The sequence below is a fragment of the Lucilia cuprina genome, chromosome 2 (assembly GCF_022045245.1).
Source record: "Lucilia cuprina isolate Lc7/37 chromosome 2, ASM2204524v1, whole genome shotgun sequence".
In the NCBI taxonomy this organism is placed as follows: Eukaryota; Metazoa; Arthropoda; class Insecta; order Diptera; family Calliphoridae; genus Lucilia; species Lucilia cuprina.
The window spans coordinates 8,770,129-8,784,124 of record NC_060950.1 but is presented as its reverse complement, the minus strand read 5'-3'; the positions used below and the strand labels follow the sequence as shown (position 1 = coordinate 8,784,124).

The following is a 13,996-nucleotide window of genomic DNA, read 5'->3' as shown; positions in this document are numbered from 1 at the left end:
GTAATCATGACATGACAAGAACTTGAAAAAACAAGTAGCCAGCAAAAAACGAAGTACTTTCAAAAGAATAACATTTATCACCAATTCAAAAGTAAAACTAGGTCTTCTTTTTACCTTCTGTGGAAGTGATGTTTATTGACGTTCAAAGAAGTGAAAAGAATCCATTCTTTTTAATTAATCATGACATGACAGGAACTTGACAAACAAGTACTCAGCAAAAAAAAAACGAAGTACTTCCAAAAGAATAACATTTATCACCACTTCAAAAGTAAAACTTAGATATTTTTTTACCTTTTGTGGAAGTGATGTTTATTGGCGTCCATAGAAGCGAAAAGAATCCGTTGTTTTAATTAAGCAAAGTAGGTAATCATGACATGACAAGAACATGACAAACAATTACGCAGCAAAAAAAAACGAAGTACTTCCAAAAGAATAACATTTTTCACCACTTCAAAAGTAAAACTAAGTGATCTTTTTACATTCTGTGGAAGTGATGTTTATTGACGTCTAAAAGAATAATTTTTTTAATTAAGCAAATTAATCATGACATGACAAGAACTTGACAAAAAAGTATGCAGCAAACAAAAAAACGAAGTACTTTCAAAAGAATAATATTTATCACAACTTCAAAGTGATTTTTTACCCTCTTTGAAGTGATGTTTATTGACGTCCAAATAAGCGAAAATAATCCATTTTTTTTTTAAATAAGCAAAGTTTATCATGAAATGGCAAGAACTTGACAAACAAGTACCTAGCAACAAACAAAAAAACGAAGTACTTCAAACCGTTCCTGGGAATGACTTGAATGAATTTAGAATTAAATAAAAAGAACATCCCTCCTATGACAAACCTGTTTTAAAATCATATCTTCTTAAGGACTTTTTCAGTACATTATCAAAGCAATTTTCTCATTTATAATATCTATATTGAATTTTCAAATTAAAGTCATTTTCTAAAATGGGACCTTATAAGAGGTAGGGTCATTTTTGGAATAATCCTTAAAAAAATTTAGTCGAGAGGTTTTGTCTCTCTCATCGCTACACTTGTAGTACTGAGCATTAAAGTCATTTTCTGATAAGGTCCCCTTATATGAAAGATAGGACCAATTATGGACCTATCATCCTGAAATGTAAGAAAATGTTTTTAGCTCCTAACCTTTTTAAGTCAAATTTTATTGTTATATATGCTTCTTAAGGTCAGTTATGAGTATAAAAGCCTTTTTCTAAAATGGATCGTATATGGAGGTTATGGATCTTTATAAAATTTTACGAAAAAATTTCAGTTCCTATAAAATGTATTCATGTGGAGTTTCAACGCTCTAGCTGATTCTAGATGTGCATCAAAATAATTTTCTGAAGATAACCCTATATTGGTGGTAGAGTCAATTATGGTCCTATCCTTATAAAATTTTACAAAGAGATTAAGTTTCCTATGAAACATGATGCTTTTTTTAGGCAGTATTTTTTTTTTTTACTTTTAGCGATAAATTAATTTTCTAAAACTGCATCAACTAAAAGTATTTGTGCAAAATTTTAGCTCACTAGCTACTTCCATTTAGACTCTATCGTACTTTCAACAGACAGACAGACGGACATGGCCTTCTATGGTCTCCACCAAGCTCATAACATAACCTCACTTGAGGTTATACGAAAACATTAGGTTAATGTAGACAATATATAACTTTGAACAGTTATATGAAGTAATACACTACACCAGTGCGAGCGAGACGCAAAACTGTCGAAAGCCAAGCAACAAACACAACCTTGAACGCGTTTAAAATATAATCGCGATGACTCCAGAGTTGTTCCTCAACCCAGACCTAAATTTCGACTGTAGGTTCAATATTGCTAAAAAGCCAAAAAGTACTAATTGAAAAATTTTTATGATTGAATGAGAATCTGTAAGAGCTAAACGAATGAAATTTAAAATTTGCGCTTCTACAGAATTCGAATTTATTCGAAAATATTGTAAACCTATGAAAAAGAAACATTAAAAAAGAGTGTTATATACGACTATGCCGAATCTTATATACCCACCATCAAACCGTTCGCGGTAAATGAAATGCTCTCCTATAAACGTAAGGTTAATATTGTTATGAGTTTTTGGCTTGTAAGAAACTTACTTCTGTGTATCGCATTTCATAGCTATTACTCGCCTTTTTAAGCCAGTAATGTGCGTTAAAGTCAATTTATGAATGCGGCCCTATAGGGAGTAGGGTCAATTATCGATTCTCATAAAATTCTGTAGAGAAATAGGTGGGGGTGCGACTTGAGTGGGGCTACACGAAAAAGTGGACCGATAATGCCAACTTTCAATACCAAACAAACCTTACCTATAGGGAATACTTGTGTAAAATTTCCCTATAGCTCTTTTCGTTCGACGGACTGACGGACAGACATGACTAGATCATCTTGGAATTTAATAAGAACCCCGAGTATATATATACTTTTGTGGATCTATGATGAATATTTCGATGTGTTACAAACGGAATGACAAATTCAATATACCCCCTCTTTTTATGGTGGATAAAAAAACTTTTAATCACTTAAAATTTTTTTGAGTGAAATTAAAAAAGGTCCGTTACAAACTATAAGAGATACAGCAAAAACAAACAAAGTTTGTAACCAGTTTAATTTCCTTTTAAAAAGCGATATTTTAAGTAAAAATATAAAATTCCGTTTTTCTCGAAAACGATAAGAGATTCAGCGAAAACAAGCAAATTCTATGATCACTTTCATGTCCTACTAAATTTTGACCCTCAAGTCATTTCTTGAAAGGGAAAAATTGGCAGTGTCATTAAAACTTCTATAAAAAAACATGACATACTACTAGATCATTTAACATAATTATGAGCCCAAAAGTCCTATTCGGGAGTACGGTTGTATGGGGGCTAGGAGGAGGCGAAATAGTAGACCGATTTCACCCGTTACCACGACAATTGAATCTTAACTCCGGAACGACCCGAGTCATACTCGGCCAAAGATTGTCAACCCAGCGACAGCTGTATCAATCGAAAGTTTTTACCCAGGAAAGAACTATCGGCCACAGTCGAGCTGTTACAACAACAACCGATTTCACCCATCCTTGGATTAAAATAGAAGTATGTGCCAAATTTCATCAAATTATCTTATCAATTCCGACCTGTAGGGTGCGCACTAGCTATACATGGACACACTGACGGACATAGCTAAATCGACTCAGAAAGTGATTCTGATCCTATTGATATACTTTAAGTTTGGCTGTTAAAAACATCAACACAAACGCATAATACAATCACCACTATATTTGTGTAGGGTATAGAAAGTACTGAATTTTCTATACCTGCTCTACACTCTTAATTTCATTTCGGATTTTTGCTTTTGTCTTTATTTTGTTTTATAAAGATTTGTAAAAGATTTAGATCTCTAAGATATCTAGAGTCTTCAGAAAATTGATTTCAGCAAACATAAAACTGAAAACTACGTTCCCACGACAATTAAATCTCCGCTCCGGAACGAACCGATTCTTAATTGTCTAAGTTTTTCCCCTGGGAAGAAAATCCAGTTACAGACAACTTGTTACAACAACTGCAAACTATACATATTATAGAAATTACCTTCCTGACTTATATAGAAAATTTCATTTTGCAAATAGATTCATAAAATTTTATTTTAGAAAAATACGACAATAACTGCACATATTTAAGCAAAAAAAAATAGTAATAATACATAAGACATTTAGAAAGACAATGTTGAAAAAATTATAATAAAAATAAGAGTAACTTAAAACTAAAGTTAACTTTTTAAGTAAATATTCATCTCAAAATAAAAAAAAAACAAAAAACATTTTTAAATCTTTTTACAGCAACTAATAGCGATTAAAATTTTACAGCTGTTTCGAATCCATTTTTCCTTTCAATTCATCTGCCACATATTGCCAATATTTACGTCTGATAACATCATGTTTCTTCGACATATCATCACATAGATTGTAAACCTTACGTGATAGTGTTTCCTTTTCCTCCATTTGACAGCTCTTTAAACATTTCTCCATGTAGGCATCAATTAGAAATGCCAATAGATAAGGTGACCGTGAATTACTATTATAAAGTTCCTCACAAAATGCAATAACTTCAGGAAAATGATTTAAAGAACCACTTTCACTTTGTCGCAGAAGACCTTTAAGATAATTCCATGCACTTTCGTTGTTCTTAACAATACGTATACGATTCATAGTGTACTGTAATTCACTCTGTATTCTATCGGCTGTAAAACCAAAGTGTTTAAGTACAAAGAAACGTTGATTCCAGGCGGAATTATTACGTATATCTTCGGATATAAGACGATCGACAAAGGCTAACTCATCGTCGTATAGGCTGGAAGAGTAATTTGAATTTTTAGATTTTTTTTCGTTTTTTTTTAATGATTGTGATATTTTTTGTACGTCCAGGTCCATGGGAATGTTGATTGATGTTTGTGAATTTTTTTTTTTATTAAGATTTTTTGCATTTTGAACACTTTTAACTGACTAATCCTTGCTTGTAATCCTTTAAGCAAATAATCGACAAAAAAGAAAAACATGCCTCCTCCTAAGAAAATCTCTAGAGAAAATTATATTTTTGATCAGAAATAGGAGTTATTACCAATATTTATGACTCCAAAGTTAAATAGAATAAGACTTACTGATCTTGTGAAGTACCTTGGACTATAAACTATCTTCCAAATCTGTAGAATAGGATAAATAAGTATAGGATAAGCTCTATATGCTTTTAAGAGAGCGATTAGTACCAACTAAAGTTTTAACCCTAAAGGTTTATTATGGACATTTATTAAATCCATATGATTTTATGCTGTTATTGTGTCGTTGGAAAATGTTTTTTACTATGCAGCCATAGAACGCACCCTAAGTAACATTGTAATCCTCATCACAGGGACAATGAACACGACACTAACGAAGGCCCTGATAACATTAATGAAATGGTTACCAGCAAACATGATGGCAATTCAATTAACCCTTAACTTAACTAAACTTAACTAAAATTAAATTTTTCAAAAGTATGTGCCTTTAACTAGCCACAGTTGCAATAAATTATTCACAAAATCTTAATAAAATAGCGCTTCTTATCTCACGTAGATATCTTTTCAGATTTTAATCTGTCATATTTAAATTTTCATGTTTTAATTAAAGAAATGCTTTTAGTACGACTACTTTAGTCAATGACATTAAAAATGTATTCTGTACTTAAGTGAGTCATTATCAGTTATCATGATTGTCATCGTAAATAATTTTTTTTGTTAAATAAACATTTTCTTAATAATATCTTTTTCGTACTACTTACTTGTATGTTTTTATGGCCCATTGTCGATGCTGCCAGGCATGATAATTTTTAGCATCCGTACGTAAAGCCATCTCGGTTAAATCCAATTCTTTGGAAGGATCATTCATCATTTCAACAATAACACGACGATGATGCCAAACCTGATAGTTTTTGGCATTTTCCGTTATAACATCTTCGATATAGTTAAGTTCCTCATTCAAGTCACTGCCCAGAGCACGCAAGATATCACGACGATATTGCCATACAGTATAATTAGCCGGATTTAAACGCAAAGCATCGGTGGTTAAATCCAAAGCTCGTGCGGACTTTTCTTGACGCGCCAATATGGCACGAAAATAGTCGAACACCTCACGAACTATAATAAAACAAATAAATACAAGGCGGCAAGAAGTTTATTAATGCCAAACTTATAAAACAAATATAAAGAAATTACTTACACTTGGCACTATAGGCTATAGCCACCACTGGATTTTCTCCATCATCTTGCGCTATGGGCGTAACATCGGCCCATTCATTACGCTGGCTATAAGGTATCCACTCAGCAGCCCACTCTTCATCGGAACTATCACTCATTGTACTGATGGTGTTTTGTGTGTGTTAGCGTTTATGTGTATATTTCAATGGAATCTTTGAAGTTACCTTTTACTTTATTTATTTTTACAACAACAAGCGTCTTTTAATGTTGTTTTAGCTTTAAAATATAAAAAATATTAATTGCTTTCACCGATTTTTCTACAATTCTGCGGCTTTTTTATTACATTCTTTTTTTCACTGACCAGCTGACCAGAGTTCTGCGCCGAAACATATTAACGACGGCGATGACTGACACTAAATATGTCAGCGGCGGCTTAAAATTGTGAATGTTTTTATACCCTTCACCTTCGTGAGAAGGGTATATATAAGTTTGTCATTCCGTTTGTAATTTCTATAATATAATTTTCCGACCCTATAAAGTATATATATTCTGGATCCTTATAGGTAGCGGAGATGATTAAGCCATGTCCGTCTGTCTGTCTGTCTGTCCGTCTGTCTGTATGTTTGTTGAAATCAGTTTTTAGAAGACCCCAGATATCTGCGAGATCCGAATCTTCCATAATTCTGTCAGACATACGACCGGCAAGAACGCTATTTAAAATCAGCAAAATCGGTCCATAAATAACGGAGATATGAGCAAAAAACCGAGACAACCTCTGAAAATTTCATATAAAATTTAGATTTTTTATTCATTCTCAGACAGAAACTGCAAAAAACAAAAACAAAATACATAACAATACGGTAAATATTGTTATTGTAATTTAAACAAAATGAAAGCAAAGCAGAGCAAGAGCAGCAGAGCAAGAGTAGCAGAGCGAGAGCAGCACTAATGTTTTGTTATTGGCTATAAATATGAAATTAAGTATGTAGAGCCTGGATTAAGTGAGAACCTATAAAAGGGGACTTTCTGGTACTTTTTCGTTCTTCAAAAGGTATTTTTTGAAATTTCTATAATATTGAACCTAGAAACATGAAATTAAGTATGCATGGCCCGGATTAAGTGAGGACCCAAACAAGGGGAGTTTTTGGTACTTTTTCGTTTTTCAAAAGGTACTTTTTGCAATTTCTACAATATTGAACCTAGAAACATGTAATTAAGTATGTATGGCCCGGATTAAGTGAGGACCCATAAAAGGGGACTTTTTGGTACTTTTTCGTTTTTCAAAAGGTACTTTTTGCAATTTCTACAATATTGAACCTAGAAACATGTAATTAAGTATGTATGGCCCGGATTAAGTGAGAACCCATAAAAGGGGACTTTTTCGTTGTTCAAAAGGTACTTTTTGCAATTTCTACATTATTGAACCTAGAAACATTTAATTAAGTATGTATGGCCCGGATTAAGTGAGGACCCATAAAAGGGGACTTTTTGGTACTTTTTCGTTCTTCAAAAGGTACTTTTTGCAATTTCTACAATATTGAACCTAGAAACATGTAATTAAGTATGTATGGCCCGGATTAAGTGAGGACCCATACAAGGGGACTTTTTGGTACTTTTTCGTTTTTCAAAAGGTACTTTTTGCAATTTCTACGATATTAAACCTAGAAACATGTAATTATGTATGTATGGCCCGGATTAAGTAAGGACCCATAAAAGGGGACTTATTGGTACATTTTCGTTTTTCAAAAGGTACTTTTTGCAATTTCTACGATATTAAACCTAGAAACATGTAATTAAGTATGTATGGCCAGGATTAAGTGAGGACCCATGAAAGGGTACTTTTTGGTACTTTTTCATTCTTCAAAAGGTACTTTTTGAAATTTCTATAATATTGAACCTAAAAACATGTTATTAAGTTCGTATATCCCGGATTAAGTGAGAACCAGTAAAAGGGGACTTCTTGGTACTTTTTCGTTCTTCAAAAGGTACTTTTTACAATTTCTACAATATTGAACCTAGGAACATGTAATTAAGTTTGTATGGCCGGGATTAACTGAGGACCCATAGATGGGGACTTTTTGGTACTTTTTCGTTCTTCAAAAGGTACAAAAGGCTTTAAACACATCATGGTGAAGGGTATATAAGATTCGGCACAGCCGAATATAGAACTCTTACTTGTTTGTACTATAAAGGCTTTACTTAACACTGATAGATTTATAATATTACGGTAATGCAGTTCATGAAAATTCAATTCAATTTAATTGGAAAGAGTAATAATATAAAATAAAGAAAAAAGTAAACAATTCAAAAAAGGGCAATTCATTATAGTAATAATAAAAATAATAATAATAATAAAATAGTGTCCAAGATTGGACAATATTAAAGTGCAATAAATTTATTTTTCTGCTTAAATAAAAGTAATTTATTTACTCAAATAAATTACTTTATTTACTCAAGTGATACTTAAAGAAAAATTTAATCACAGTGAAATTTTTATTAAATTTAAAAATTGTGAAAACTTGTGCTGATATTTTTCTCGAGTGTAAAAATAAATAAGAATACTGTGTGTTGTTCTCTTCATTTAAATATTTTTGTTTTTGCTTAAACTAAAATAAAATTACAAACAGTCCACTGCAAAGAATTGTAAGCAACAAAAACATAAATAAAGAACAATAAAAATAAGAAACAATATTAGCAACACAAAGTTATTATTTAATTAAAAATTTCACTACTCGTTAAAAAACAAAAAACTTAATAAAAAATAATAACAAAGCTGCAGCTGACGTTCATATGTAGATGAAGTTAGCTGCAGTTATGTGTGGGTATTAAATGACGTCAGGGATGGACAGTGTTATGTGTTCACTGATGTGAACAATCATATTTAAGGCATATTTTCGAGTTTTTAGAGCATATTTTACTCTTTTAGTGCATATTTTGATGTTTTCGCCTTTTTTCGTTTTTATACATTTTTAATTTTTTTCAAAACTTTATTTAAAAAAAATAAAATTCTATTTTTTTATTTTTTTTTAATTTTTTAGCCTATTTTACAATTTTGAAAAAAAAATTCGTAATGTTATAGTTTTATATTCAATAAAGTATTATATTTTAAATCGGACATAAAACATATGTTTTTTTGGGGACCAAATGGTTCCATGTTATTTATTGGTTATCTGAACATGATGAAACATTTATAAAAAAATGTTGTAGGATATAGAATATGACATTAAACATTTATTATTTCATTACAATTTCAGTCTTTTTGAGCTTTTCAATGTTAAAAAATAATAAAAAATTTTATTTTTGGAGCATATATTTTAAATTTTAAGAACATATTTTGAGTTTTTTACGGCATATTTAAAGCGCTTAAAACACTTTTTTTAGAGCATGTTTTCGGTTTCCCTGGTTATAAATATACATATGTATAAACATTAAAACAGCCCTTAAAAATAGGGTTATAAACAATTTAAGACAAATATAAAGCCGGATCGAAAAACATTTTAAAGAACAGGTTTAATAAACTTAGTTTTTTATCTTAGAAATCTATTAATTTTCTAACGTTTTGTGTCGCTTATTCATTTATCATTTCTAAATTTAATTTTAACTCGGGTGGAGGATTTATTTTTGTCCCTTAATAGAATTGTCAACCAAAGGCGATATAGAAATAGAAAATAAACATATTTTTAATAAGATAACAACACTATTTATAATGTAGGTTCCATAAGGAATGGTTTTTATATCCTACACCACAAAATTGGGGTCGATATGGTTATATGCAGCTGTTTGTAATGATTACAAATATCGGTCGTATATCCACCTTAAAGCACACCAATCAGCTGAAAATAATTTAATTTATTCCCTGTGAGACTTATAAAAATTGTAAGACTAAAAAGACTACAAATTTTTACGATAATTTGCTAAAATTTGGCATTATTCCACTTATCACCAAAGGAAGATATTTACTGACAAGTTTTTAGTTCTCTTAAATACCTTTTCTGAATATTATATATCAAATCCTATACATATTTATTGGAAATGTTTTTTCTGTTGAAAACATCTAAGGTAAATAATTCCTATGAATTGAACTTATTTTTCACGTCAATGCTTATTTGCTATTTTCATAGTGTTTCATGTGATATAATAAACCTCTATATATTTTTCAAAAATAAACCGCCAAATAAATATTAACGAACATTAGTTTCTACAGACATCTGGCAGCCTTAACTATTGAAATAAACAAACTAAACACAGCTCTGTATGTGTCAGCTGTAGGGTTCTATAAATCGACTTTCGAATAATCGACTTTTTGTCGAAAAAAGTCGAAAAGTCGAAGTCGACTATTTTGTTCCAAAAAGTCGATAACTCGACTATCGTCTATGAAAAAAGTCGAAAAGTCGACTTTGTAAATAAAAGTCGAAAAAGGTCGAAAAGTCGGAAAGAGTCGAAAAAAGTCGAAAAGTCGAAAATAGGAAGAAGTCGAAAAAACTCAAAAAATTGCAACAAATAGAAAAAATATAAATAAAATTTTTATTAATAATAATAATAAATAATAATAATAAAATGTTAAATGGCAACATTATAAATTTACGCTTCTGGCAACTTTATAAATTTTTAACTCTGGTCGGAAAAAGTCGAAAATAGTCGAAAAAAGTCAAAAGTCGAAAGTAGTCGAAAAGTCGGAAAAAGTCGGAAACAGTCGAAAAAAGTCGAAAAATCGGAAAAAGTTGAAAAGTCGACTATTTATAAAATATTAAAAGTCGAAAATCGACTTTTAATTAGTTGAAAAAAGTCAACAAATCGACTTTTAACTAAATGCAAAAAGTCGACTTTTCATAAAATGCAAAAAGTCGAAATGTCGACTTTTCATAAAATGCAAAAAGTCGAAAAGTTGACTTTTTGTTTCAACTATAGAACCCTATGACTAATGGCATAATAAAGTAAGGTGACTGCAATAAAGTACCTGATTATTTTTGTGTAGAGTTGTTATTTGGGTACATGTTAAGAATGTTATTTGTTTACATTTCGTATGTAATATTTAACATTAGTCTGATTTTAGTACAAAAACAAAATACATGTTGTTTTCCGTTTTTATTTAAAATCGTTGAAAATTTAAAAACTAAACGTAGTTAAAACAAGTAAGAGTTCTATATTCGGCAGTGCCGAATCTTATATACCCTTCACCATGATGTGTTTAAAGCCTTTTGTACCTTTTGAAGAACGAAAAAGTACCAAAAAGTCCCCATCTATGGGTCCTCAGTTAATCCTAGATGGCAACCGAAATAAAAATTTCTCTATGATTTCTTGTAAATTAAATTTTTAATTAAGGAAATACGTCATATTTGTTAAAAAAAAAACTCCTTAAAACTAATAAATTTCTATTAATGAATAAACTTATTATTAAATTGAAACATTAGCTCTCTTTTTAAGCCGATCTTTGGCATGTAGAAAATGCTGATGACAAACTTTGTTAATATCCGAATTTGTTATTTTAGGATATCTGGCATAACATAAATCTGAAAAAAATAACAAAAACTTTAAACATATTACTCACTTCTAACATACTATATATACAACCTCTTATAACCAGAAAAATATTAAATTCTTGAATACTTTGCTTTTCTTTGGTGCCGCGCCAGGATAGTTTAGTAGCCACCTCATCAATTAATATAGCCTTATATGCGCCACGTATAAATTTAGCATGATCTCTGCCACTGATTTTATTTATATATTGTTTCTGCAAAAGATTTAATTACAAAAATAAAGTTTTCATTTTAGAAAACTTAACCTTACCAAGAGCTTTTCTAATTTTTTATTGTCCAGCAGTTGGTCATCGAATTCTTCTAAACTTTGCAGGGTTTTAAAGGGCAGCTTAGGTAAACTGACTTCTGTTTTTGAAGGTTGCATGGGAAGTGGATTAAATAGAATAGTTTCTGGTGAAGGTGGTGCAGAATCTGAATCTAAAAGATTAGTATCTGCTAAAGGTGAAGAGGAAACTGGATCTAAATTAACCGGTGTAATGGGTCTAACTTTACGACTAGAGCCAGAAAATGTGGGTGTTGTGGATGTCTTTGGAGAACCATTGCCCTTATTTTTTCGACCAACTCTATCTCTAGCGTGTAGAAAATGTTGTTGGCATATGCGATTGATTTCCGTATGATTTGCTTCAGGATATTTTGAAAGACAGATTTCTGTTTAGAAAAAAAGGATATAATTGTTTGAAAAATATTAAATTGATTTAATGTTTGTTTTTTTATTAAACCTCTTAAAAGCACAAAAGTTGTAAAACATTGTATGCTGGGTTTTTCTTGGGTTCCGCGCCAAGTCAAATTTATCGCCAATTCATCTGTTACTATAGCCCTTAAACCGGCTCTCAAAAATACTATAAAATTGTGGCCAGAAAATCTTTTAAAAATTTTATCTGTAATGTTTTTTGTTTTTAAATAAAATAACTTTAGTAATAACAGATTTAAACTCTACTTACGAATTCAGTTTTTAGATCAGAGTCTAATGGCAGTTTTTCATCAAAATTCTTCAAATCCTCTAGAGTATTTATGGGCAACTTAGGCAAAAGCTTCGGTTCAGGATCTATGTTCGCATCTAGTCCTCCTAATTCATTTTTTATCTGTTTTATTTCACTTCTAAGTGTTTTTATTAGTTGTTGCTTTTCTTCATCTATTATAACGTTTTACAAAAAAAATCCCAAGCCTTTCTTATTTACCCTTCCTCCTAATTCCCGCGTAAGTACCCATCTAACCATCTCCCTCTAACCCCTAAATAAACAATGATAAAAAGTCAAATCATGCAAAATTATGCTCTTATGGGTAAAATATGCAAAAATATGCTCTAACAAATCGATGCCAAAATTCTCAAATTGGTCTGAAACGTGTAAATATCTTATCCATGAGTCCATACGACGCACCACAAAAAACATGCATTTGCATATTTTGGTTTCCCTGTTTATAACATATGTGTACGCTTTGTAAGTGTAAAAAGAAGGTGTAAACAAGCTATAAGTGGTTAAGCAATCACCAAGGATACTACACAAATACTTACAATATAACAAATCAAGTGCAACGCCACCAAAACATACATTAATTTTTCTTTATGTCCATACTATTTAAAACATTTACCTCAAGACTGGTATAACTCGAAAAATTTAGTTTGAATATTTGAATTTAAACAAAATTTGTTTTATTAACAACATTCAAACATTTTTAAGCTAGAACACTTGTAAAAAATAATTTAACGTTATGAACATTTTATAATTAAATAAGTATAATTAAGAAAAGAAAAAGGAAAAACTATTTTTCATACACCGGTCAATAATAAAATTTACACGAACAACAAAATGAGAGTGAAAATTTTACAAACAAAATAAATTTCATTATCATTTTATATGTCGATTTGTGGTTACAAAGTGTTTATTTTTTATATATTAGGGTGGCATATCAAAAAGCTGTAGCAGAGTAAAAATGAAATTTATAAATAAATAAATGATTGTAGCATTCATTATTATCTGGTCTTTAGTATTGACTATAGTCCACCTTATAGTTTTCACAATAGTATGCTCAATTGGATTGAATATAGGGTTCTACAGTTGAAACGAAAAGTCGACTTTTTGACTTTTTTCATTTAGTTAAAAGTCGACTTTTAGCATTTTATGAAGGGTCGACTTTTGAACTTTTCGACTTTTTTCATTTTATTAAAAGTCGACTTTTCGACTTTATAAATAGTCGACTTTTCGACTTTTCGATTTTTTCGACTTTTTGACTATTTTCGACTTCTTTCTATTTTTTCCCCACAATTTTTTGACTTTTTTCGAATTTTTGACTTTTTTCATTTAGTTAAAAGTCGACTTTTCGACTTTTTGCATTTTATGAAAAGTCGATTTATCAACTTTTCGACTTTTTTCATTTAAATAAAAGTCGACTTTTAGACTAAGTATTTTATAAATAGTCGACTTTTCGACTTTTTCGACTTTTTTCGAATTTTTCCGACTTTTTTCGACTTTTCGATTTTTTCGACTTTTTGACTATTTTCGACTATTTTCGACTTCTTTCTACTTTTTTCCGACTATTTTTTGACTTTTTTCGAGTTTTTCCGACTATTTTAGAGTTTTTGACTTTTTTCCACTTTTTTAAAATTTTTGACTTGTTTCTACAATTTTCGATTTTTCGACTTTTTCCGACTTTTTTCGACTTTTTCCTACTTTTCGACTTTTTGACTTTTTACGACTTTTCGACAATCTTCGACTTTTTTCGACTTTA

General features: G+C 30.5%; 1 protein-coding gene across 2 annotated transcripts; it reads right to left on the bottom strand.

The window, feature by feature from the left end:
• Positions 1–3,687: 3,687 nt before the first annotated feature.
• On the bottom strand, positions 3,688–6,110 carry LOC111680641 (protein farnesyltransferase/geranylgeranyltransferase type-1 subunit alpha). Of its 2 annotated transcripts, XM_046956581.1 has the most exons (4): positions 5,957–6,110; positions 5,755–5,894; positions 5,318–5,672; positions 3,688–4,354 (listed from the first exon to the last, which is right to left on the bottom strand). In XM_046956581.1, the coding sequence occupies exons 2-4, from the start codon at positions 5,888–5,890 to the stop codon at positions 3,865–3,867; spliced, it is 981 nt and encodes a 326-aa protein (XP_046812537.1). In that variant the 5' UTR covers positions 5,891–5,894; positions 5,957–6,110; the 3' UTR covers positions 3,688–3,864. The 2 variants fall into 2 exon arrangements, with proteins under 2 accessions (XP_046812537.1, XP_023298083.1); XM_023442315.2 differs by having other exon boundaries at positions 3,689–4,354; positions 5,755–6,101.
• Positions 6,111–13,996: the final 7,886 nt, after the last annotated feature.

Coding starts and splice junctions, on each gene's coding strand:
- LOC111680641 (XM_046956581.1), bottom strand. CDS start 5,890: ATGAGTGATAGTTCCGATGAAGAGTGGGCTGCTGAGTGGATACCTTAT. Junction 5,673..5,754: donor TATAGCCTATAGTGCCAAGT/GTAAGTAATTTC, acceptor GTTTTATTATAG/TTCGTGAGGTGTTCGACTAT. Junction 4,355..5,317: donor TGGGCCATAAAAACATACAA/GTAAGTAGTACG, acceptor TTACTCTTCCAG/CCTATACGACGATGAGTTAG.